The following is a 27,447-nucleotide window of genomic DNA, read 5'->3' as shown; positions in this document are numbered from 1 at the left end:
CCGCGCCGGGTAGGTGAAGGTGAGAGTCTCCTCCGGTAGCTGTGCACAGACCCTAGCGAGCCACTCCCGGCGTCGCGTGAGAGCTCTAGGCAGATTCCTGCCCTCTCGCTATGGCGCCTCCGTCAGTCTTTGCCGAAGTTCCGCAGGCCCAGCCGGTCCTGGTCTTTAAGCTCACTGCCGACTTCCGAGAGGATCCGAACCCCCACAAGGTCAACCTGGGAGTGGGAGGTAAGGGTGCAGTGCCCTGGAGTGTGAGAGGCTTGGGGAGTGGAGCGGACCCAACCCGGCCCGTGGGGACTGGGGCAGAGGCCGAGGCTCAGCTGGGCGCTGCCTGAAGACGGGGTCCCGGAGAGGAGGCAGGGTCCACGAGGGCTTCGTTCAACCTGCCCTTTCTACAGATGAGGACATGGAGTTCCTGGAAAGGGGAGATGTGTCAGAGGTCACGCAGAACAGGTGTGGCAGCCAGGACAGAGACAATCGTTCTGATTCCGCATCCAGCATTCTTTATGCCACATTCTCCTAAGAAATGGGGCGGCCAGGGATTGAACAGAGGGGGAGGAAAATCGGAAGCCTGATGGGCTTAGGGATCCTGGTCGCTGGGAAATGGGGAAAGGAGGACTGTTAGCCCCAGGGAGCTCTGGTCTGGATCGGTAAATATCGAGTGAGCACCGGGTATCAGTCAGGTACCGTATTAAGCTTGTGGGGGAAGACTGAGTCTTGGTTTCGCCCTCAAGAATTTTAAGATCTGCAGCTGTCCGTACACTACAGTAGAGATCTAAAATGCTTCTGAGACGGGTTGATACTGCCAGGAGGGATCTGGGAAGACGGTGCTGGTCCTCGCAAGTGTGGTAGGAATGGGTAGAGATAAGGGAAAGGAGTGCACTTTCCACACATCCTTGTCCTCATTTCTTGATTTGGGCCTTGGACAGCTCAGAACATGGGCCACAGTTTCCCCGTCTTCCAAGAAGGTTTGTATGGGAGTGCTTCTGAAATTCCTTTTAACTCTAACCTTCTCTGGTGAATTTGTTGTTTCTGTCACTGTCATTTGGATGTTTGAAGACCCACAGACATTTTCTGGAGTTGGGTTTTGCCACAGCTACAGAGACAAAAATGCGTAGGATGATGTCCTATGCTAGGGAACAGACTTAGAGTAAAAGGATTAGAAATTTTGAACAAGAAAATGAAATTATTTTGTAGGAGAGGGCAACATGAAGGAGGTTCAGAATCAGACCTCCCATAGAGAATGTTTGTGTCTGTCCGTAGCACCTGTTAAAAAAAATCTTCACCAAGGAGTATGGGGGAAGGGTAAGGAAAAAACCATTAAAAAAGTGATGGTTTGTTGAAGCTGATGATTTGTTGAAGCTTGGTGATGGGTGCATGGGCATACATTATATTATTCTCTCGACTTTTGAATATGTTTGAAAATTTTCATAGTAAAGCATGAAGAAGAATAAGTCAATATTCTATAGTTTCACCCATGGAGGGAAAGTGATGTTTTCAACAGGCAGCAGAGTGAGAGAAATATTGAAAGATTGCCTCGAATTGAATTGGAATGGATACCATTCAAGCTTGTAATTTAAATCCAATCCAAAACCTCCAGTATTTCTTTACACAAGATATATATTGAAGATATATATCAATGTCAGTATAAATACATCTTTTTAAAACCCAGATATTATTGGCTCAATTACCTTGAACTATCTTACAGGGTTTTTGTGAGGATTAAGTGCACTGGTAAAGTGCTTACAACCATGTCTGGCACATAAGTGAAAGTTATATAAATGTTAGCTATTACTATTTTTGTTGTTTTGGCATTTCTTTGGGTGAGTTTTGTAAAAGATGTTGAATAAAATTTTTCAGCTCAAGAACTGCAAATGAAATAATTTATGACATTGGTTCAGAAATAAACTGCTCATGCAGAGAAAAGCACCCTGCTAGCCCAGGCTAGAAGTGATTGGCTCAGAATCATAGTCTTTAGCTCAGATGACCACCTCACCTGTGATGGTGCCTTTATCATGTTTTCCAGCAACCTAGGAATTCCATCTCTTTACTGTGAGTAAATGATTTATGTGTGTAATCTCATTTAATGCTCACACCAACTCTGGAGAGTTATTACTATTACTGTTTAGAGGTAAGGAAGCTGAAGCCCAGAGAGATGAAGCAATTTGCTCCAGGTCATATGACCACTAGGTGATAGAGCTTGGGATTCCAGGCCCGGTCTCTCAGGCCCCAGCATCTCTGCCCACTCCCCTGTTTAGGGTACTTTCGGATGGTCTGGGGGCAGCCAGTGTACTGTAGTGGGAAGAGCCAGGAGATTTGGGTACAGGCCCAGCTGTGTGGTCTAGCAGCGTGAACTTGGGAGAGTTGTTTAAAATTCCTGGGACTCAGTCTGTTAAGTGAGGAGCCAGGACTGAATGACCTCTCTCTAAGATTCAACTCTACTAAAAGTCTACTCCAAGATTCACTAGCATATTCTATGAACGTAGTATAGGGTAATAATTTTACTGGCCTCATCAGGTGATTGAGGATTAAATGAATAACTATGTGTGAAATGTGATATGTGAATGAAAAGTATTATGTATGTTATTTTTGATCATCACTGTGACCCATCTTTTTGTGGATGGAAAGTGCTCAGATAAGGGTAGAATTAAAGTAGAGTAGAACAAAAGGTCTCTTTCCAGCTTTTGTGTGTTCTAGCTTTATTTATACATATGCCAAAGTACACCCTTTGTGAAGGAAATGTAATTAATCACTTATTTGGGGCGAGATACTCTTTTTTCCCCCCAAGTTAAGATAAAACCTAATGGATGTTATCCAGCTCATGTTCTAGCAGTGTTGGATATGTTTAGAATAAACCATAACTATAATCTCAGCCAGTTCCTACTTGTAGGTGGTTTCTCCAGAGATTTTCTTCTTGTTATGATTTCAATAATTTCCTTGGAGTTAAAGTAGAGTATCGCATTTTCTACTTTTAAGTGCAACACTTTGAGTTGATGGTTTTATTGTTTCTCAGACTGAAGTGGCTTTAAGGGCAGGGGAGACATGGGTCCAGTCTGAGGCAGAGTGTAGCAAGAAATTTCTTCAAACACTCCAGTCCATTTTTTAAAATAAACTTAGCTTTCTTTTGGCCCAGATAAATTGTGCTAGCTTTGATATTTGTTGTTTTCAGTGTGGTTTCCTAGCATCTTCAAATAAAATTGTTGGAAAGATATGCTAGATAAGATGTTTCTGAGTACCCCTGGGCCCTCTTCCCGGTATCCTAGTTGGAGAAGGGTCCCAGAGGCGTACCTGCACGGGTCTTGGGTGGGGATGGAGAGGGAAGTGGAGATCTTAAGAGGAGGGTGAGGGTGATGGTTTGACCATTTAATTCTCTATGTTCTTCGTTCCCTTCCTTCTGCAAAGCAAGACGGCTGGGCCCACCTGTGGCCTGTTTGACTCCTCTAAAAGGACTTGTACCCAGGAAGAAGGGCAGTGGTGCATGGAGCTGGGAGCATGATGATGAAAAGGCCCTGACACAGTTCCCTGGGGCCTGCTTGCTTCAGGCTTTCTCTAGACATCTCTTGCTCTTAAAAAAAGCACATAGATCCATGAGTTTAATAGTATGACAGCCTAGCTTTTACTATCCTTGTGATCTTGGGCAAATTATTTAAGTTTTCTTGCCTCAGTTTCCAGATCTCTAAGATAGACATCACAATATCTATTTTGTGGGTTGTTATGAGAATTAAATAGAGTAAAGAAACATAAAGTATTTGGCACAGTGCCTTGTACGCACAGAGTATTTAGTAAATCCTTGTTGTTACTACTATGGCTTCAGCTACTGTTGATGGCTACAATTATGAAATCTTTCTCTCCATCCTGGACCTCTTCTCTGAGTGCCAGGCCCATACTGGACACATCCTGCAACCACCTCCAGTTCAACATATTTAAAGCACAACTCATCATTTCCACCTTCCCCTTGATCTTTTGTTTTCTTCCCCTTGTGTTCTGTATCTTGTTCGGCTTCACCACCACCATCTACTCATTACTCAGACAAGAGGGAGACCTTGGAGTCATCAACATCCCTTTCTCTGGTCTCATGTCTATTTATTTGGTTATTAGGTACTGTCTTTTCTACCTCATAAATGTATTTTGAATATGTCCTTTCTTCATCTCTGCTGCCACTTGCCTTAAATCAAGACCTCATTATTTCTGTTCTGGGTTATTGCAGTAGCCTTCTGACTTAACTCTCTGCCTCTGTCCTCCCCTCCAGTTTGTTTTTGGTGGTGTCACTCAAATGAGCCTGTTAAAATGCACAGCTGTTCATGTCACTCTCTTGCTTAAATGCTCTTGGTGCTTCCTCATGAAACGGAAGTTCCTTAGAAGAGACTCCAACACTCTTTGAACCACTTCAGGCTATTCATCCATGGATCCTACACCCTAGCCATGAATGTGGATCCTCAAAAACCTCATACTCTCCAAGTCTCTGGGGCCTTGCACAGGTGTTCCCTCTGCCTGGGATGCCCTTCTTCTCTTGTCTACCTTTTAAATTGTTATTCATCTTTCACCCTTGGTCCTCTGTAAAATCTTCTCTGACCCCTCAAAGGAGAATTAAAGGCTCTGTGCTCTATGTTTCCTGCAGGGCAGATGGTCTTAGTTTATCTTATAGTTACCTCTCTGTGTAGCTTCTTCTAGCTGGTGCCTGGCACATGGTAGATTAAGTCCTTGTTAAATGAATGAGTGAATGAAAGAATGAATGAGAAATGCATGGGCCTGAAAAACAAGAATAAAAATTCCCTGGGAGAGCAGGAATAGCAATTGTTGATAATGCTTGACCTCACTGCTCCAATCACCCAAGAGTAATCTGTATGTCTGCTTCATTAGGACAGTTAGGCGAGACATTGGGAATAAATCTAGAACTGAACCTCAGAGAAACTGGGCAATGGAGAAGAAAGGGGAGGTGGGGCTGACCCCGTGGCGCACCCGCAGCAGCGCTCCCGCCGCGGGTTCGGATCCTATATAGGGATGACCGGTGAGCTCACTGGCTGAGCGCGGTGCGGCCGGTCACAAAAAAAAAAAAAAAAAAAAAAAGAAAGGGGAGGTGAAAATTGCCCAATTTCTTTTTTGTGATAGTGTAGGCACAATGTCTCTCCTTCCAATCCCCAGCCCCAAGTAGTATAATAGGATTTTTTAGAGTTTTACAGAGTTTACAGTAGCACTACAGCCTTTTCTTTCTCTCCCACATTTTATTTATTTATAATACATTATTTATGAATGATCTATTATCATAAATATAAATATAGAGCATAATTATATAATACATATAACTCCCAAACACAGACATGAATCATAATAGAAATGGTTTTTCTATGCACACACAAACTTCTGTACATCTAAGTAATATCCTTTCTATATAGTCTAAACATGCTGCTATTGCTCGAAGATTTCTGGAAACCCCCTTTTGGAATGGCCTTTGAAGCAAGTAGAACCCACACAAGAGACTGTCTTTTTATAATTGCTCCGTGAGTATTATCCAGTTTACTCCCCCACCCTCTTCACTGGAGATGATGCAAGTACCATTTCCAAAAATTAAACTGACTTTCAAAGATGAGGATTTGGCACTATTGAAGATGTTCAAAATAATGAGATGTTCCTCCAAAAACAATTCCAAAAGGAGTTCAAGAATATTTTCATAATGGTAGCACTGTGATCATAGATAGGGTAATCTGCCTCAGGGACAACTCTAACTTGGAAATAGTTATTTTGGTATGACTTTAAAGAAACTAGACCAAATTCCACCTGGTAAAGTAGGCTTTTTGATCTTGTTGAGAGGGAATTAGTTTGGTGGGTCAGGAGGTATAATATGAGTGGTAAGATAGTATTGTTAGATTCACCTACCCAGAGACTGTTAGTTAGTTAGTGTCTGTGTCAGTCTGGAACTCTGTCCACATTTTTATTTACTAGCTTGATATGTTTCTCAGATTTGCAGATGGCATATTCCTGGAGAGTAGAGTTAGCTGATAGAAGACAGGCACAAAATTCAAAATTGGCTTATAAAGTCTTTTATGTGTTATATTCCTTTTGACCTAGTAATATTACATTTAGAAATTTTCCTAAGAAAAGTTATGAATATGTATAAAGATATAACACCATTCATCACAATGCTTATAATAGCAAATAATTGAAAGCAACATAGTTGACAAATTTATGCATACAAAGGAATATTATCTAGCCACTAAAATGATATTGTAAATGACTCATATATGAAAAATACACAATTGCATTCATAATAGGAGAAGTACAAATTACAATTACCCTGAGATACCGTATGCACCCTCATATTGGTAAAAATTTCCTCACTGGGTGAGGGTGTGGGGAAGCAGACACTCTTCACAGTGCTGGAGGGAATGTAAATTGATATAATCTCTATGGAGTGAAGACTGTAAATACACATCCTCTCACTCTTCCATTTTCAGCCTTGCATCTTACAGATATGTTTGTGTACATGTGAGATGATGTATGTACAAGGGTGTTCACTAAAGTTTTAATAGTCAAAGATTGTAAACAACTCAAATATGCATCAACAAGACACTGACAAAATAAAATATGATATGTTTGTCAGCTACACAGTTGTAAAAAAGAACAAGGACATTCTATACACAAATATATAAAGATCATCAAGTGGAAAAAGCAAGGAACAAAACAGGGTATAGTATGTTATATGCTACCTTTTGTGTAGAGAGGGCAGATGTAAGAAGCTGTATTTGTTTGTGTATGTATAGGGAAATTCTGGAAGGATACGTAAGAAACTAACAACAGTTATTTGTGGAGGGAGGGATTTGGGAAACAGATAGATGGTGGATAAGGATGGTATGAGAATGTATCACCTATTAGAAGAAGTTAATGTTGATGAAAGATATAATATTTACTTACGTGGAAAAAAGCATGTTGAAAATTCTATACACAATATGATCCATACTTTATTTTTAAAAAATACCCATGGAAAATAAAGCTTGGAAAGTTGTACACCAAAATTTTCATACTCCTTGTCTCTGAGTGCTGGGATTACATGTTAATTGCAATGTTTATTATTTACTTTCTGGGCTTTTCTAAATTTTCTACAATCAACATGTGTTGTTCAGTAAACAATAACTACTGTCCTAAAAAGTGACTTTTAAAAAAAAAGTCAGAGATTAATGGTAGGCAGAAATCAATAAAGTAAAATTTAATCAGAATTATTCTAAAATTTTGTTTCAGTTTCAAAATCACTTACATAAGTATAGGGTTGTTGGAGATCTAAACATGTGAGCAGAGAGGCAAATGACTCCTGTCAGGAATTCTGCCAGGAGAGATAATTGGCTTGAATACAAGGCCAAAGCAGCTGCCCTCTAAAGCTTTAATCCTAACATAACCATAGAGTAGAGTACAGGGAAAAAATCAGGAATAGGATAACTCAAAGTGGCCTAAAAAACTTTTAGGGTAGAAAAAATGCTTAGAAATTTACTGCAAAGCAAGATTAAATCTTGCGAAATAGATAAATTTAGATCAATGAAAGGGTGAGGCAAATGAAATGGGATGTACAGTCAAAATGGTCAACACTGGCTGATGTAAAAATACAGAAAGAGGACAAAGACGTGTTTAAGTGGGTCCCGGGGTGACTGTGTAACTGGTTGTTGGAATCTTCAGTCACAGAGCATTTACTCACTATTTGTCCTGTTTCTGTTCCTCTAGGACAAGAAGAGGGTGGGCCTCTTTCCACCCTTCTGTTTCTCTGTGTTTATGTTTGAAGGTGCAGGGTTCATGTGAAACGGCACCTAGACCTTTTCTGGCAATCCCTTTGGGAGATGCAGAAAGAAGAAGATTGCTGGGCCAATGGCTGTAAAGACCTTAGTGCACTGGCAGTATTGACATAGCATTTGTAAGACATTTTTCAGGGTGCTTTCCCATGCCCTCTCTCACTTGATCAGGCTCCGTGATGCCCCAGTTTTATTTCAGCATTCTACTTTTTGAAGGTCACATATTTAAGAGCTATAAGTTCTATAAGGATAGAAACCATTTCTGTCCTTCTGTTTGCCGGCACCTTGCAAAGGTACTCACTAAGTGAATGAACTTCACTTCGGTTTTCTTCACTGTTCTGTTTTAACTGGAAGGGGTGGAATTCTCCCTGTTCACAGTTACAAACTCTTACTTAGACAAAGCCTTCGTATCTAACGCTTTTTTATGTCCCAGCTTATCGCACAGATGATTGCCAGCCCTGGGTTTTGCCAGTAGTGAAGAAGGTGGAGGAGAAGATTGTACAGGACAATAGCCTAAACCACGAGTATCTGTCAATCCTGGGCCTGGCGGAGTTCCGGACCTGTGCTTCTCGCCTTGCCCTTGGGGAAGACAGCCCAGCTATCAAGGAGAAGCGGGTGAGTTTGGGGTGAGGGTATACTTTCTCTTTAGAAACCGACAAAATAAAAAGAGATTGGAAATTCCATTTTTTAAAAAGCATTAGGTGTTATGTCTATTGAACTGTAAATGAATAAGGGTTTAAGAAGTGTGAGTTCTGGAACCTGATAGCACAAATAATGTGGTCATGTAAAAAGCTCGGCTTCTTTGATTCTTCACTTTTGCCCAGTACATCAGATTTCAGCTGCTGGGTTCGAAGCAATCAGTGGAGATGCCAAGTAAAGGGAATTTAATGGAATAATAAGAGACTGGGGTTCTAGATTCTAGACTCAACTGTGCCACTACTTTTGACCACAGGCAAGTTATTTACCCCTCTGACTCCTACATCCACATGACAGAAAAAGACTAATTTGTGGCTCATGGTCCTGTAAGGAGCACTTGCATAGGGGATTGTTTAAGGGGCCTCTGAACCCCTTGAAATTGTATGTGGAATTTTGTGTGTACTTATTTCTGGGGAGAAGCTCATAGCTTTTATCAGATTTTCAGAAGATGTCTGTGGCCCCCAAAAGTTCAAGAGCCACTAGACTAGGTGCTGTCTGAAGTTTCTGTTCATTCTGATATTCTTTAATACTTCTAGCCTCCATCTCAGCATCTCTCATTTAAGTGTATAAGTAGAGATATATGGGAGAACATATTCAGAAGCAGACACAGTGAGATAAACTGTATGGGGGAGGAAGTGGTATGGGACAGGTTCTCAGTGTTGCAGGAATTCGGAGAAGAAGAATACTCATGAGGGCCAGAGATGGGACTTGAGCTGACCCTTGGAGAATGTGTGAGCGAGGCCAGGACATGGTTCTCAACTCTGGCTGTACATTAGTATCACCTGGGGTGTTTTTAAAAATGCACTGATGGCTGGACCCCATGGACCCCATGCCAGACCAGTTCAGTCAGAATCTCGGAGGTACCCTTCCCCCTCCCTGTCATTCCCTTTCCTCCTCCTCCTTTCCCTCCCCCATGGGCATATTTTTTAAAAGCTTGGCAGGTGATTCCTAAGAACGACCAGGTTTGTGAACCACAAAGTACAGAAGAGGGGAAAAAGGAGGGGCTTTCATCTGGAGTGGCAGGAGTCTTGGGATAGAGGTAGGCTGTAAGCAAGTCTAGGCTATAAAGAGACTTACAAGATTAGAGCTGGGAACATGGACAGATCAGGCAGGCTGACTGACAGCCAGGGCAGGGGAATTCATCTGAAGGTGTGAGCAGAGGAGTTATTCAATACAAGTGTTTGAAGAAGGTAAACCTGGATGGGTGGGAAAGGGAAGAGCTCAGGTTTTTGCAGTAGTCCAGTTAGATATGCACAGTTTAAACCAGCTGCTCTTACTTCTCCCCTGGGCTGGTGTTGAAGTGCAGCCTGTGGTTCATTCATTGAAGGCAATGAGTCATCTGATTTATTCCCCACATATTGTTTACAGCAGGTTTTTCCTTTTGCTGATCATGTTACCCAGATGCCCCTATAAGCAGAACGGCAGGGTAAAAGAAAGGCTGTGAACATGTGCATTCTTCCATTATCAGGAAGCAGGGAGGCTCTGAGTGAAGCTCTTGGAACTCAGGTCAGTGATTAGGCAAGTAATTAACTTAATTAGGGTTTTGTCTGGATTGGTATGAGATAATGTGACTGGTCTCAAGGAACTGAAGGCATAGGGGAAGAAATGTTAGAGTATGGAGATTATGGGTTGCATTGGGAAGTTGCTCTGAAAATCCAGTGTTTCCATAGAAGAAGAGGAGAGTCCTAATGTAGTTTGAAAGTGGGGAGCTTTGGCTACTGGGGCCTATCTTCTGAGATGCTGTGGATAAATTAGTTAGAATTCTGTTGTTCACAAATGAAAACAGAGATTCCGTGTTGGGGAGTTTCCTCCTCGAAGATCGTGAATTTCTTATACAGTTATTAACTCTTGGGCAGATTCTTGTTCCTCTGCCTGTTGATCTCCATTTTGACCACTTAATACTGTAAGACTTGGAGCCATTGCTCGAGGCCTTGACATGGGAACATAACCCTCCCTCTTAATGTAGTTCATCCTGTGTTGTGTTTTTGAATATGGAACAAGTTAAAATGTTAGTCTTCATGGCAAATATTTGAAGATACTTTTTTGGAGTGGTTTAGATACTCTCTTGGCATCTACATCCCCTGTGTTCCACTTGCTACTGAGCTCTGAGCCTTTCCTCTTTCCCTGGAAGTCCTCACAATGCCCAGGCTATTGTTGGTTCAGCCCTCTGTCATCTCATTTGGATTCTTGTGACAGCCTTCTAATTGACCTTGTTGCCTCTGGTCTCTTCCCCATTCTAGTATATTCTGCATACTGCAGCTAGAATAATTTTTCTTACCAAAAAAAGCCAATAATGTCACTAGTGCCTCCCACCCTCCAGCCCCCCTTTTAACTCGCCCATTGCCTGCAGGGTAAAATCCAGACTTGGAGCTTGGCATGCAGGGAATTTAGTAGACAGCCTTCATGCTGTCCTTCCAGTTGCTTATTCTCCCTCATCCCCCTAGGGGACCTGCCATTCTAAGAGCCTTGCTGTTTTCTAGACTCACCAGACCCTGTCATGACTTAGAGCCTTTGCCTGGCTCTTCCCTCTGCTTGGAATGTCCTCCCTCATTTCCCTAACTCCCCAGTCTCCACCTCCAAGTCCTTCAAGACCTGGTGAAGGGTCACTTCCTCGCTGAAGCCTCCGCTCCCTCAGGCAGAGCTAGTCGTTCAGAGTCATCACAAGACTTTGTTCACAGCTTGGAATAACAGTAGTACTTGCTGTGCTTACTATAATTTTGTATGTCTTTCTTTCCTACAAGAACAGGGACTGGGATCATGGCTTACTTATTCACCTTGCAGATCTTCAGCATTTAGCTCCTAGCCTAGTTCCTCAGAGATTCCCAGATGTTGGAATTCACTCATTCGTTCAGTCAACAAATGCTCACCACTAGGGTGAGGCACCATTTTAGATGCTGGACCACAGTGTTGGCCCAGAATCCCTGCCCTTGCATTAACTCTTGTGGACGGAAACAGACCATAAACATAATTGACAAGAAGATGGCATAGTATATTAAAGATGATAAATGCTGTAAACGTGGAGCAGGGGAAGGCATGTTAGGAGTGTGGGGGTGGGAATGAGGGTGGATAGTTTTAACCAGGTGGTCACAGTAGAAATAGAAGTGACATTTGAGCCAAAGTAGATGAGGCATGAATGGAAGAATGAATGAGTCCCCAAACAAATGGTCATCATTGTCTTCCCTTAGATTTTTCTTCTCAAGATTTAACATTGCCAGGTCCTGCACCCGTTTTGAGAAGACCTATTTTCTAGATGATTCCTCACTTCCTCTTATTACTTTTCCATTTTCAAACCTTAAGATCCATACAAAATGTCTTTCGAAAAATGTCTGGACATTTTTCATCTCCTGCATAGTCAGGTTTCAGCTTCTGAAATTACTGAGCCATTGTAGGTAGGAATGCTTGTGAGCCACAGCTCCTTGCCACGTGATGACACCCCAGTCTCTCACTTTGATCACTGCCTGTTGGAGACTTGAGGCTTTTGCTGTGGCTCAGATCTTTTCAGCACTGTCTTCTTTCTTCATCTAGTTCATGTGTTTGTAGTACCATGTGCAGATCCTGTGAGAGTTGCCAGGGGCACCCAGATGAAGACAGCATGGCAGCATGGCCCTAGCTACCAGCAGCTCCTGATCTGCACTCCTGCTCCTCATGATGAAGTCATAGCATCAGCAAATTGTGATCTCAGACAAGGGTTCTAGAGTCCAGCAATTGTATGCGGACATATATACTGGGGACACAGGCCTGCTCTGTCCAGCTTCACACACAGCCCTACTGGATTTCCCTTGTTCTGGAGGCTCCCGTTTAGCCCGCCAGGTCCAGTTACCTGGCTCCTGGAGAAGTTTGTACTTATTTCCTTTGATAAAATGATTTTCCTCTATTCCAAATACAGGACTTTTTTGGGCTCTGGGACAATTCACCAAAAATTAGTTCACAGAGTGACCAAATTGCTACATTGGTGATTCCCCCCAAACTTGTTTCTGTTCATTGTTGCTATTTGGAGCAACTTGTGTTTCACTGAAGCCATCCAGTGTTCAGTATATTTTTAGGGAATGATAATTTCTTGAGAATTTGTTATTTTAAGTGTCGTAGATGTCATGAATGTTAAGGATTAATGTTAGTCAAGTGGGTTTATCTCTTCCAACCACATTTTCAATGTAGTCTACTGACTTTCTAACTTTCTTTTAATGAATTTGCTTTCTGGAGTGGGAGAGAAAGGGCAGAGTTAATAGTGGAACACAGAAAATGAAAAACTATGCCTGGGAATGTTTTCACTGGTGGATACACATCTGTCACATTTTCTTGATAATGTAAAACCATGTTGAAGGGAAATCTTGCTCATCTGTGTAGGAAGTATCAGCATTCTAGAATTGCTTAGGTATTCGAAGTGTGAAGTAACATATGAATCTGACATTCAACTTAGCTGGATGACAAATATATACAAAAAAGTACACATTTGGGTTATATCTTCTTGGTAGTGATTTGCATACAGAATCCTGGTAGACCACAATGTGGGGGCAAAACCTTTAAAGCAATGGCAAGGAACCAGTGCTTGGTAGGGATCACTAAAAAGAACAGAGAAGTTCTTGTACCAAATTTGACGTACAGTGATTTCCACCCTGGTCCACTGCCTTTGCTTCTTTCTGCAGTATGCAGCTGTGTTGAGTTCTTGATCTCCTTGAACGTCAATTTTGCTTGTTTCACATTCCAGATAATATTCTTTCACTGGTGCTGAGACCTATGAATACAGCATTGGTAAATAACAGTATTGATAATTGGTATCATTGCCTTATTCATGGCTTAAATGGGATTTCTGCTAATGATTCATTGTTGATCATGAAGATATGGGTTGAATGAATTTTTTTTTCCAGTTATTTTAAGGAAGTATCCATTGTTTCCTCTTGTACTGAGCATTTATATCAGGAATGACTAAGATTTTCTCATGTGTTATGATGATTATTTGGGTTTTCTCTATTTGGCAGCATGACCAATTTTATAATATATCTCTGAATGATCATGTATTCATGGGATTCCTCTCACTGGATCAAGGGGGTATTTTTTAATGTACTGTTATATTGATACTGTTCATTAATGTTTGTTTGGGAAGTTAGTATCAAGACACATGAGGAAGCTAGGTCTCTCCCTTTTTTTACTATTTTTCCTCTGTCATGTTTTCACCTCAGTGTTATGTTAGATTTTTAAAAAGATTTAGGAAGCTTTTCCTCTCTACGTAGGAAGTTTTGGGTTTTTTTTTTTCTTAGCCTTTTTATTATAGAAAATTTTAAATCTATACAAAAGTAGAGAAAACAGAACGACGAATAAATCCCCATGTGTTTATCACCTAGCTTCAGCAATTATCTGTGTATAGTTAATCTTGCATATCTTCTTCTCCCCACCACTACCAAAGCTGCATTATTTTACAGCAAATTCCAGACATCTAAATAGGTTTTAAAAATTATTGTAAAATTTTATGAATAATACATTGATACGTTGTTTTCATTTTTAAAAAATAACTTCTAGATTAGGCCAAAGCCCTGTTTGATCACTATTGCTACATCCTAGACTCCTCCCGGAGGTGGCCACTGTTAGATTGGTGTGCGCCCTTTTATTTGAATAGACTTTTTCATGTGATCTTTTTCTTTCTTTCTCCTTATTTCTTTAGACAGATTAGGCAACATGTAATTTATGACATTTCTCTACTGAAAGAGTTATGCTGAAGCCTAATTAGAATAGTGAAGGGGCAAAATCAAAGATGTATAGGCAGAAGTACATCAGCCATTCATAGTGACAGATCTCGGGTGGGAAGACCTGGACTTGTGTCCAGCTGTGCCTCTCACCAGCCGTGTATCCTTTGGCAAACCACTTCTCTGAATCAGTTTTCTCATGTGTAAAGTAGGGATGTAGAACTTGCTTTACAGAGTGTGAAGATCAAATGAGAATGTATTTTGTAAATGGTAAAACATGGGACTTTTATTACTGCCCATATGAGGTCACTTTAAGATGACAGAAAGCCAAGGAGAGGAAAGTAGTAGTCACATATTGCCTTTTTTTGTTAGAACATATTTCTAAGGATTAATAAGCTGAGTTCTTAGAGCTGGCCAGTTAGCTTATTTGGTTAGAGTGTGGTGCTGATAACATCAAGGTCCAGGGTTCAATCTCTATACCAGCCAGCTGCCAAAGAAAAAAAAGAAAGAAAGCCTGATTTCTAGAGATGAGGAATACCACAGATTGATGTCAATAGCACGCTAGAAACATTGTTTTACAGGCTTCTACTGGAGGGGAATTTTGATCTTGGGATGGCTGCTGAAGAGATGGGTTTGCCTTTCAAGGCACAAACTAATGTGGCCTACGTATGTCCCTTACCTCTGTGTTCAGAAGGGAAGCTCCCCCTGGCATCAGAACTCCTGGGCTGAACTCCTGGCCTTCCTTCTCAGTAGTTGGTAACCACTTTGAGCAAGGTATTTCTCTTCTCTTAGCCTTAGTTTCCTTATTTGTAAACAAGGCAAATAATTGTACCTTCTCCATGTGAGGTTTTGATGAGATAATGCAGTTAAAGGGCTTAGGACAGAGCAGGCACAAAGTAAGCACTCATTATCACCTTATTTTTGCTAATATCATCTGACCTCACCATTATCAACCTGTGACCTTGTGTCTTCTTTTTCAGGTAGGAGGTGTGCAGTCTTTGGGGGGAACAGGTGCACTTCGAATCGGAGCTGAGTTCTTAGTACGATGGTACAATGGAACGAACAACAGGAACACACCTGTCTATGTGTCCTCACCAACCTGGGGTGAGTCTTTTAGCTGTAGTGCGAGGAGAAACAGAGAAGCCAGAGAGAATTATCCTTATAACTGGCTACACAGAAAATGTAATCCAGCCCTGGAACAGCAGACTTCGGGAATGGCTTGAGCAGTGGATTGTGGCAGTACGTGAGAAACTGGGCGCTCAAATTCATATCAGAATATTTTTCCCAAGACTCTTGGCAGACTTGTATTTTAGTCTATGTTGCAACTCCCTGGAGGAAGCATAAAGTTTAGATGCAGGAAGTACCACTATAGTGGGATATAAGTTTGCCATTTATGTGATTGGTTGAACTTGTCCTTGGTTATAGTCATTCTTCTATATCTTCACCCCTAGCCTCAATGTCATCCAGTGGACATTGAGCCTGTGAGGGCCCTGGAAGTAGACTTGTATCCTTTCCAATTATGCCTCCTGTTGTTTGTAAAAGCCTTTATCATTTTACCCCTTTGCTTGCAGAGAATCATAATGGTGTATTTTCTGCTGCTGGTTTTAAAGACATTCGATCCTATCGCTACTGGGATGCAGAGAAGAGAGGACTTGACCTCCAGGGTCTCCTGAATGATCTGGAGGTGGGTGATATAGAAGAAAAAGTAAAGAGAATCCTGTGGTGTTAGGAACAGCAGGGAAGGTCTTTGGATCAGTCGATAAGTGAGAAAGTCTGAGACATTCTCCCCAAACCGGCTTGTGGTTTCCGAAATAGCAGGTAATAGGAGAACACAATAGAGAGACCTGACAGAGTGATAAGAATACGGTCATTGGGCTGATCCATAGGCTTAATGCAGCCTTACAGCCCCAAGGTCACCAGTTTGGATCCCCGTACTGGCCAGCTGCCAAAGGAAAAAAAAAGAAAAGAATATGGTCTTACCAGTGTGCTCCTGACTCTGTCTCCTGCTGTTACTGCTAGTGTCAGTGCTGACACACTTCCTTCTCCTCAGAATGCTCCTGAGTTCTCCATCTTTGTCCTCCACGCCTGTGCACATAACCCAACTGGGACCGACCCCAGTCCAGAGCAGTGGAAGCAGATTGCTTCTGTCATGAAGGTAACTGCCTTTCCAGAGCATCTCTTAGAAAATAGTACGTATTTTTTAATGTATTCAAAAGCAAAACCTGTTTACTGAAAAATTTGGAAAATGGAAAAAAGTCCAAAGAAGGCAGTAAATATTAACTGTAAATTCTATTTCCCAAAGAAAGACACTGTTAATGGTTTGGTAGATAGGATGTCAGGCTTTGTGTGTGTTTGTGTGTTTGTATGTATAGTTTTATATATATAGGTTGAATAGCCCTTATCCCAAAACGCTTGGGATCAGAGTGTTTGGGATTTCAAATTTTTTTTGGATTTTGAAATATTTGCAGGATACATACAGATTGAATATCCCTAATCTGAAAATTCAAAATCCAAAATGCTACAGTGAGCATTTCCTTTGAGTATCTTGTCATCACTCAAAAAGTTTTGGATTTTGGAGCATTCTGGATTTCAGATTTTTGGATTAGGGATGCTCAAGGGATCATTTTGTCTATACTATTTTGTAACACACTTTGTTTTACACTTGAACTTCTTTATATACATGTCATTAAATGTTTTCCAGCGTCATTTTTCATAGCTACATTATATTTCTTTCATGGATATGTCATATTAGGGATTAGATAAATCATCTGATGGACATTTAGGTTTATTTCAGATTTCTCGATCTTATGAACAATTATGTGGTAAAACTTTTTATTTCTTTTCTTGGGATAACTTTCTAGATTGGAATTTCTAGCCCAAACTGTATATATTCTTCATTAACATGTTATAGAATACTTATTGAGAAACTATTATATGCTGGGTACCATGGGGATATGATAGTGAACAAAGCAGGCATGGTCCCCACCCTCAAAGATATGGCCTAGAATTCCAAGGGAGTTGGGGGAGCGTGAGTGACGAGGCTAGAGAATAAACAGGGGCTGGGGCCTGTGCTGAGACATTGGACTTTACTCTCAGGGCAGTGGGGAACCACTGGAATCTTTGATGTTAGGGAGTGACATGATGGGATGTGCATTGTCTTAAGGTCACCCTGACTACGCAGCAGGGAATGGATCAGAGGGAGGCAAGATTGCCTGCTGGCTGGGGGAGCAGTTAGGAGACTATTGCCATAATCCAGGTGGGAGGTGATGGTGACCTGCATGAAGTATGTGGTGGTGAGGGAAGTGAGATGTGGAAAGATTCTGGAGCACTTAGGAGATAGGATTAATAGGACTTGAGGTGTGATAGGATGTGGGCGATGAGCTGCAGAGGTAGGAGTCAAGATGCACCTCAGTCTCTGGCCGGGACAGTTCAGGGCAGGGACGTGGCGTCGCCCAAAGAGAGCCCAATAGTAGGAGCAGATTCACTGCAGGGAGCTCTTTAAGGAAATCAGAGTGGTAAGAATAGTCTGCTCTGTCCACTTGCTCTCAAGTACCCAGTAGACTAGTGCAAGGTTGTGAAGAGGCCCTGGGGATGCCAAGCCTACACTTGACTAAGCTTATCACACCAGGAATTCATGGAGAAGAACACACCAACGTAGGAGAGTACCTCCAAGCCTCAGAAATAAACCCTGTTGCCAAAGCTGCATCGTGACACCCTAGGACAATATATTTTTTAAAAGTAAGGTTTACTGAAATTGTTATATTTGTTGGTTGCTATTTAGCTGAACAGAGAAACGGCCGTGAAGTGGTGGTTGGGTGCATATAGCCCAGAAACAGGAGAAAAGGACGGTGCTAGAAATCCCTCCCAGGCACCAGTTGGGGAATGAAGGCCGGTCTGAGGTTGGTTCCAGAAGGATTTCCTGCCCTGACTGGCTTTCCTTCCTTGCAGCGCCGGTTTCTGTTCCCCTTCTTTGACTCAGCCTATCAGGGCTTCGCATCTGGAGACCTAGAGAAGGACGCCTGGGCCGTGCGTCATTTCGTGTCTGAAGGCTTCGAGCTCTTCTGTGCCCAGTCCTTCTCCAAGAACTTCGGGCTGTACAGTGAGTGCGCCCCCGCGCCACAGCCCGGCTGCCCCTGCCCCTCCCCGCATGGGGCCACCAAGGCTGACTCTCGTCCTCTCTTTAGATGAGCGAGTGGGGAATCTGACTGTGGTTGGAAAAGAACCTGATGCCATCCTGCGGGTCCTTTCCCAGATGGAGAAGATTGTGCGAGTGATTTGGTCCAATCCCCCCGCGCAGGGAGCACGAATTGTGTCCACGACCCTCTCTAACCCTGAGCTCTTTAAGGAATGGTAAGAGGCTCAAAGCCTTACAGGTGAGGGGTAGGAACGTAGACAGTTAATTGCCCCATTACATTTAACTGGGTTTCTTCCTTTTAGCTTGGCAGAGGCAGGAGAAAGTTACTTTAACCTCCTTGAATCTCAGATATTTCACTAAAATAGGGCTGATACCAGCCTCACACGTGTGTAACACCACATCTGGAACAGAGGAGGGGGCACTCAAAGAATGGTAGTTTTCCCATCCCCCTCCACCCAGTCTTCCTCCCCTTAAAGCTGAAAAACACAGAAAGAATTTCTGATAGGATAGAATATCAAACTTCAAGGCGGGATGACAATTTTGGGGCTCTTCATTCTTATCTCTAATTTACATACATTTTATCTTATTTTAGAACAGAATAATTTTTATGTAGTAGCCAAATCTGCAATCTCTATTTAATTAGGCCTGGTAAAATATATTATCCTGTCTACATCAGCACCTCAGTGAAGCCTGAGTTGAAACATTAGTGGTATTACAGCTGGTATACCCAAGACTAGCACTAGACTACATTTGTAAATACATTCCTTTCCTTCTGCCTGCTAAGTCTATCTCTCTGGTCTACTTATCCACCCATCCAGGTATCCACATACCAAAATAGGGAGGTTTTGATCCCATTTTCAGCTTATAGTTTAAATTACAGTTCTTAAACTTACATTTTTTTTGTTTACCATCTTTCTTGTCTGGCTTGATATTTGTATCGCTGTCCACGATTCAGGACAGGTAATGTGAAGACAATGGCTGACCGGATTCTGACCATGAGATCTGAACTCAGGGCACGATTAGAAGCCCTTAAGACCCCTGGGACTTGGACTCACATCACTGAGCAAATTGGCATGTTCAGCTACACCGGGTTGAACTGTAAGTGGCCCCTGCTGCCGCACGCATGTGTGCCCACATCGACACACAACCACCCCTCTCAGTCACTGGTCTCGAGCTCACCTCCATTGGCTGTTGCCTAATGGGTCAGCCATGACTTTGGACCAGGACAAGTTAGGTTTTCTCAGTGTGTCCCACCATCTCCTGAACCCCTTGGGTCTCAGGAGAGCATTGTCATGGTCTGCCCTGCTGACCCATAACCAAGCCATTTTCATTCTTCTGGGCTGGAAAGTGGCTCAGAGCCAGCCGGGAAGTAAGAAAATTTGTGACTTGTAGCCTTGACTTACAAAAGATTTCTCATAAATGTCAGGGACCTATTGGTTTTACCTTAATCCTAAGGGTAAATATTGTATGTAATTATTCAGGGACCTAATTTCTTAACAGGTCTTTCCTAGTCTCCAGGTATTGCCCTCAAAAAGAGGTTACAAGTCATATCTCTGTTTCATAAATAAAAATTTAGATTGGTAGTTGCAATTAAAAGTTGATCGAAAATGTAGTGGGCAGTCATGCACAATCTTGATCAGCTGTCAATTGGGCATATCTGTGATTAGCGATCCCTTCTGATGGTGGAAGATTCATTTATTTAATAAGTAACTCCCAAGCACCTACTGGCCAAGCCACCAGTCACATGGTACAGATGTGGCCACTCACCTTCGCTTCCGAGTGGCCCTAGAGAGGGGTGGATGGCTAGAGTAGGTGGAATGTCAGGGGCACTGGGAGGTACTATAACTAGGGCCACCAGGGTGCCAGTTTGAAATTGGCTCAGAAAAAGCTAAAGGAAATAAATGTAAATAAGACAGGTGACAGAAATTGTATTGCAGACACCTCAAAATACTTTGGGGTAGAGTGAGGCTGCCCAAGAAAGTAAAGGAATAGCTGAGTTAGCTGTAGTTGTCCTCATGTCTGTGAAATGGAGAATTAGTTCAATTGAATAAGTAAAATTATCCTTACACAATTATGTGAGTATGAAGTAAAATGGAAATGGTTTTTCATGGTAATATTCTAAAACCTCACAAAATAGGGATATCTCCTCGTAAAATATCCACATCCTCCCACTCTCCTGGGTAGGAAATTAGTTCTATTGTGAATTGAAAAACGATGAGAATAGACCTGTGCTTATAACACAAAAGTTATATTTTTAGCACTTGACATCATTTACTTTTTTTAAAAAGTGGATTTTTTTTTCTCCCAACATTTTATTAGGAAAAGTTTTAAACATACAAAAAATTTGGAGGAATTGTACAGTGAACCCCCATATACCCACCACCTAGTTTCTGTAATTCTCATGTCACACACCTTCCTTTTTACCTTTCATCCATCAGAACAGGGGCTTTTAACCTGGAATCCAGGGATATACTTTAAGAGATCTGTGAAGCCCCTGAAATTCTATTCAAAAATGTATATGAGTATATATCAGCCTTTTTCTAGGGAAAGAGTTCATAACTTTTACTAGCTTCTCAAACTGACACTCCCAAAAAGTAGAGAAGTCTCATTTTTATTTGAAAAAACAAAAGCAAAAACACCACGGTGGGAGCCCTGTAACCATAACAACTGCCTCTGGGGCACAGGTTTTTACAAACAGTGATGTCCCTGTGGCTATGTGGGCTGCAGTTCACACTGTGAAAGCCAAGCAAGGTCACTTCTGACACTAGCTTTGTGTGATCATTTGTTTAGAAGGGCATGTGGGCAGCACAGAGTCCAGAGCTCAGGTTTTCCACTTCCATTGAGAGGCAGTGTAGTGTTGAACACTGTGCTGGTGAACAGCCCAGACCTGGGAGCCACACTGCCCGCCTTAAAATCCCACAGCCACCACTGACCAGCTGTGTGACCTTGGGAAGGCCATTTGACTTCTCTTTGCCCTATCTGTAAAACAGAGATGATAAGGTTATCATCATGATTAACTGGACTAAAAGTGCTTAGAGCACTGCTTGGCACATAGTGTTTGCTCCTCTGATTATTATGATTTTGTTATTATTATCCTATTCCCTCAGATTGGTGGAGTCTTAAGGGTTCTAATTACTTAGGCAAAAATCAGCTAAAATTTTATCATAGTCCATTCTTGTCTCATCTCTGATGCATTTCTGAAAACATGGGAAAACCCTCCTGCATCTGAGAGAGAGAGCTGAGAAATGGACAAAGGTGTGATGGCGCTAGGTGAAAGAGGTCTGTGTAGCTTTGCAGCCTGCTGGTTCATTCATACAGAATTTATCAAGTAGCTCGTGCATCAGGCCTTGTCCAATGTACTGCAAAAATGAAATGTCAAAGGGAGGTTGCGGCCAGGAGCTCAGGGGTAAGCAAAACACAGGTTAGGGAATTGCTAAAGGAAGCCCTTTATAACCACTTTTTCATATCAGTTGAATGTTCTTAAGTCTGATGGTGGTTTTTAGTTGATAGGGGAGTCCTGGTTAATGTGCAGTTGGAAGGTAGTCCCAGCTTAAAATTCCCATCAGAAGTAGCCATATGGAACTTTTGCAGATTAGAAAGTTAATAAGGGTGTTTTCCAGATTCTAGTGAGTGTATTTTTTTGTTTGTCAGTTGGACAAAATAGCTCCTTTTGTTTTACTTCTTTATGATAAGGGGAAAGAAAAAACACTATAATGGTCATATAATTGCTGGACCTCCACTGCATAAAGGATCCTTACTACTCTGATTATGTCTTCTTTTGGTTTTCAACAGCCAAACAGGTTGAATATCTGATCAGTGAAAAGCACATCTACCTGCTGCCAAGTGGCCGGATCAACATGTGTGGCTTAACCACCAAAAATCTAGATTATGTGGCCAACTCCATCCATGAAGCAGTCACCAAAATTCAGTGAAGAAACACCATCCTGTGCAGCACCACCAAAGCGGTTCTCTGTCATGCATGTTCCCTACCTGCACAAACCTAGATGTACATATCACGGATAGAGACTTACTGAAGGACTAAAAGGCTACTCTGGTGAGGTGGCCTTGGTTTAAATTGGCCTCAGTTGAAGAGAACATCCCTTGAAAATAATTGGGGGCCTGGGATTAGAGCCTTTTGGAGGCCAGAGCAAATTAAGGTTTTTACTTAAGAATAAAAAAGTACTGTGATCATGAGACGTAGATACCTTACCCCGCTCGCTAGAAGCAGGAGTGTTGCTCCCATCGCTCATGGGCTTCTATGTGTGCCCTGACCCCAAAGTCTAGTCCCAAAGATCTCGTTCTCTGAAGGAGCCAAGTGTGATTGCAGGTGTTGGCTGTGGCATTAAAACTTGTCATCTCAACCCTCAGTGTCTTGTCTTCCTGCCCTTTCTGCATGGTTGTGTCCCTAGTCCTAAGCTTTATCTCTTCAGGGCAACCACTGTAAGAAATATATTTAATTTAATCATGACACACCCACAGATACATACACATATTTAACTGAAACAAAAGCTTCACAAAATAGTATTTACCCTTGCGGTGTATAGTGCATTCTGATATTTTCTAGTCCGTTCTATTGTGTTCTACTTCACTAAAAAAATAAAATAAAAATGCTGATGGAGACCCATGGAACTGATTTTGTGATTCACTAATAGATTGTGACCCACAGTTTAAAATGAATGCTTCAGAGGGATTTACTAGTGGCTAAAGGAAAAACTAAAATATATTCTCACGAATCGCCCCCTTTAGTGAACTCACTATACCATAACTCTGTCAGTTTTGCGAGCTTGTCATTCCTAGGCCAGCTTGGACTTCACAGACTCATAGGAGGGATGACATCACTCAGGATGTTTCTAGAACACCAGCTTCTCCCATGCAGTCAGAGTACCTCCTAGTCTACTGAAACAATTAGAACCACTTGTATTAGTCTGTTTTCTGTTGCCTATAACAGTATACCTGAAACTTGATAATTTATAAAGAAATTAAATTTATTTCTTACAATTTCAGAGGCTGGGAAGTCCAAGGTCCGGGGAACACATCTTTTGAGAGCCTTTGTGGTGACTCGCTATACCACTGCAGAGTGTCACTTGGTGAGGATGGCAAGATCTCTCCCGTGCTCATTTGTTCTGCTTATGCAGCCCTGAGTGTCAAACCCACGACAATCCACTAAACCGTTAACCCATTACTCCATGAATGGATGCATCCATTCACAAGGGCATGCTCATGATCCAATCACTTCTTAAAGGCCCCACTTTCAACACTACCGTAGTCTGATTTCCCACTCTTTCAACACTGTTACAAGGGGATCATGCTTCAGTGAGTTTTGGGAGGACATTCAACGCACAGCACCACTTAAACATAGGTCACAATTTCCAGAGAGTCCAAGAGACTTTCCAAATGGCAGTTTTGTAGAATTTGGTGGTGTTGAGTCTTACTTAAAACAAGAGGGATACTATTTGGAGTTTTATAATATTTAAAGTCAATTCTTGTTATTTTAGTAGATCTGACCCTTCTTAGGACTCCTTCGAGTTGTTATAAAATCTTTTAGTCTTGAAGATGATTGAGGTCTTAGAAGTCATTAAGTACAGCCTCTCCCCCAGGGAAATAGTGTCTTCCCTGCCATCCCTGATTCATCATTTTCAGCTGGAGTGGTAGTGGTGGTGGTGGATTCTTTCAGTACTTGGTGAGGCATCCCATTCTGCTGATGGAGTCCCTTAATTAAAAACATCTTTTACCTTGAACTGGCATTTGATCTCCATTTGTCCTACTCCCCTGCCTTTCCCTCCTTTAAATCACAGTAAGTCCACTGTCACTTCTAATTGATGACCTTTCACATATTTGAAAGCAGCAGTTATTCCTTGTCTATGCTTTTCTATGTGAACCCCTCTCTCCAGTGTTTCCACACTGGATGTGGTTTCCAGAGCCTCCCCCATCCAGCTGGCACTTCAGCAGTCCTTCAGAGGGCACTCAGTGCAGGTGTGGCTGTGCTGGCGGATGTGGATGGAGTGGAAGGGGTTAGATGCTCTCCTGCTCATCTCTTCACTGCCTTCTGTTCCCATTTCCTTTTATCAATATCTGTTCTCCCAATTTAAAGACACTTGTCTTTAGTAAGGGAAAGCAGCCAAAACAGAAGTCGAATGGTTCTACTTTCTGTTGATCTTGTATCTTTCTCTCCAAACACAGCTGTAAACCATGCATTTTCCACGAAGATGGTACTATCTCCTTGGAGGCAAGAATTGGTTCTTGGGGCCAAAAACGTCTGATATATTAAAATGATTTGTGGCCCTCCAAAGTGCAATCCTACCTGACAAAATCTTATTTCTTAGTATTTAATTTCTCTTGTTATGGAGATTTTAAATTTAATTTTTCTCTTTGCGGGGGGGGGGGGGGCGCTAAAGCCATTAAAGATAGTTAAACACTTCTTTAAACCTAAGTGCCAGTACCAAAGTGCTAAAATGTTTTTAGCATTTAAAAAAAGCCCCAATCTCAATGGGGACTTGGCCTTAATTCTATGCTTACATATATTTTGGTCAGTCCCCCACTGTACTCTATCCATGAATGTTAATGTGAAAAGGGGCTCTGTGTAAACTTGGGAAAAGCTGCAGGATTTTTTCAGGGCCTCTAACATGCAGATGTGCACCGTGAATTTCAGAGGTAGGATTCTTTCACAAATTTTGCCTTCTCATGAGCAGGGCTCTCATATCTCCAGGCTCTGCCAGGTCCTTGGCTGTGTAACCTGAGCAAATTATCCAGCTTCTCAGAGCCCATTTCATAGTCTATAAAATGGACCGTTTTATAGACATCCTTCTTTACAAGGTGGTTTTGAGAAAGAAATGAGCTAATGAATACTTAGTATGATACTTGGCACATAAAGAGCTTAGAAAAATAGTTGTTATTACCACTTATTATTACTGTTAATGAAATGAATAGCCTATTGAGGCTCCTGGGAGGAAATGTATGTGGTTCTGGCATTGCCTCTAATCATCCTGTTTGCAGGTTTGAGAAATTAGTAGTAGCTGTCTGATTCCAACCTTCCTTCCACAAAGATATTAGATGCCCAAACATATCTGCCCATGCCAGGCTCTCCCCTCCCTCCTGCATTGGTTTAAAACTGACCAATAAGCCTGGCCCACTCCCCTGTCCCTTTCCCCAGCTTTTGGTTAAGGCTTCTGATCTGCAGAAGTCAGAGTGACCAGCACATTGTCTCAGGGACTTGTCTGGGTCTGCAGCCCAAGACCTTGAACTTGGACAGCATCTAGCAGTGTCTCACCCATCACATAGGCTCAACAAATGCCAGCCCTTATCTTCTTAGTGCTCTTTCCTTGTCTTCACTCAAACTCCAGCTTCTCGTTTGGCTTTTACTTCCCATTTCTGGCATTCACTCCTATAAAATCTTACCCATCTGGCCTCCCAATGTAGAGTGCCAGGGCTTTCCTGTAACCTTACTGCAGCCTCATACCTGACCTTGAGGGGCGTGCCTCTCCAGGCAGATGGGCCACAGGTGAGATAATTACATGAGCACCACCCAACCTGCATCTCAAATGAAACCACTTTGGAGTTCCAAGATTCCAGAGGCAAGAAAAATAGCCACATTCCAGGAAAGACATTTTCATTTTATTTAAAAATTATTTACAATTTATTGAACCTTCACAAATGCTTTACTTTAAAATCCTTTTTTAAAACTTTTTTTAACCTGAATAATATCTTTGGGGTGGGGTGGGGTGCAGTATAGGCAGGGGAGTGGTGACAGGCTCCTTACAGGTTTTGCAAAGGGATGGATGTAATGCAACAGCGGTGGCCTAGGCCCGGTAGCCTAAGGGGTAATGAAAGGAAGACTAGCCAGGCAGGCCCCCTTGGGCCAGTAGCCAGCTGGGCAAGAAGACTGCATGATGGCAGTTCTTGCTCAAAACTCACCGTTTACTGGTTTGGGTCCGAGGCAGCAGCACTGAGTGCTGACACCTTGCCTATTCCTACCAAGAGCAGGTGTTGGGAGGGGCTGGCGGTGGAATCATCTGCGAGAAGTCATGCACTGCCGAGCTCAGGACGGGCTGGCCAGGCAAGGGTGTGTGGAAGTCAATAATACATTGCTGGAAAAGGCATCTCTAGCTCCAACATTTTTTTCCCCACGTGCTTTGGACCTCCTGTCTGCAACACCTGCTCTGGTTTGGTGGAGAAGTGGGGACAAAGGTGTGTGGGGTGAAGGTTGTACAATACTCTAAGGTGTGCCAAGAATTTCTGAGGACACCCAGTTCTTGGTGGGTGCCAGCCTTCCCCACTGATGGATGGACACTTGAGAAGACCCCTTGTAATTGAAAATCTGCCTTGAACTGCCCAGTATTCACTTTACTCTGCATTGCAGAAATTCTGGGCTGTAAGTTCTGCTATTTAAAATAATGTGTTTTTTAATCCCTTGTGTGTCTGAGAGCTTTGAGAATCTTATGAAAGCTGTAACCCTCTGGAAAACACACACAATACATACACTAAATTCTTATAGTTTTAGGGGTTTCATAGACTCTCCAAAGTCCAACTGTGGACTCCCTGGAGTGATGGACCCCAAGTTAAGAACCCCTGAGTTAAAGGTTCCTGTGGGTAAGCATTTTCTTTTGAGATGCAAATAACCCAGAGGAATTATCAGTCTCTCCCCTCCCCGTGTGATTAATGATTAAATGGGTGTGGGAAGGTGGGAGTAATAATTTTGGAGGAAGGAGAGAGAATCCTGGATGGTATACCACAGGGAAATGTTTAGGAATGGTTTGGAGATTCAGCAGGCAGCACTGGATCACTGGGCTCTTGACTGAGCGCACCCAAGGGGTAGGAGATAGATCAGAAAGGGAGACAGGTGCCTCAAAGACAAACTTCACTTACTTCCAAATTTTCCCTAAGGCCAGCTGTGGTTCCTGATCAGAATTCTTTTATTCTTGGAAGTAGGTATGTGTAGTCATTCTGCCATCTGGTGATAACTCATGGGATTGCACCTGCACCAGCATCCTGGAGAAAAACTGGAGATCGAGTAAGTTCCTGGAATAAAGTACACTTAGCTGACCTGCTGGGGTGTGGTAAAGGGTTGGGGCATGGAGAGAATGGATGACAAAGAAGAGCAATTCTTCAACATTCCTGTGTAATACATACTGAAGCCCCTATGAGAGCATGCATCCTTCTTGGCTGACCT

At 42.3% G+C, this 27,447-nt stretch overlaps 1 protein-coding gene across 1 annotated transcript; it reads left to right on the top strand.

Moving 5' to 3' along the window:
- Positions 1–22,642, top strand: GOT1 (glutamic-oxaloacetic transaminase 1). Its single transcript, XM_063102292.1, has 9 exons — positions 1–228; positions 8,206–8,387; positions 15,127–15,250; positions 15,718–15,830; positions 16,197–16,301; positions 18,095–18,245; positions 18,331–18,496; positions 19,237–19,379; positions 22,074–22,642. The coding sequence occupies exons 1-9, from the start codon at positions 111–113 to the stop codon at positions 22,211–22,213; spliced, it is 1,242 nt and encodes a 413-aa protein (XP_062958362.1). The 5' UTR covers positions 1–110; the 3' UTR covers positions 22,214–22,642.
- The last annotated feature ends 4,805 nt before the right edge of the window (positions 22,643–27,447 follow it).

Source organism: Cynocephalus volans, chromosome 7, assembly GCF_027409185.1.
Source record: "Cynocephalus volans isolate mCynVol1 chromosome 7, mCynVol1.pri, whole genome shotgun sequence".
Taxonomy (NCBI): domain Eukaryota; kingdom Metazoa; phylum Chordata; class Mammalia; order Dermoptera; family Cynocephalidae; genus Cynocephalus; species Cynocephalus volans.
Note: the sequence above shows the minus strand (reverse complement) of the source record. Positions and strands in the feature narration are given on the sequence as shown.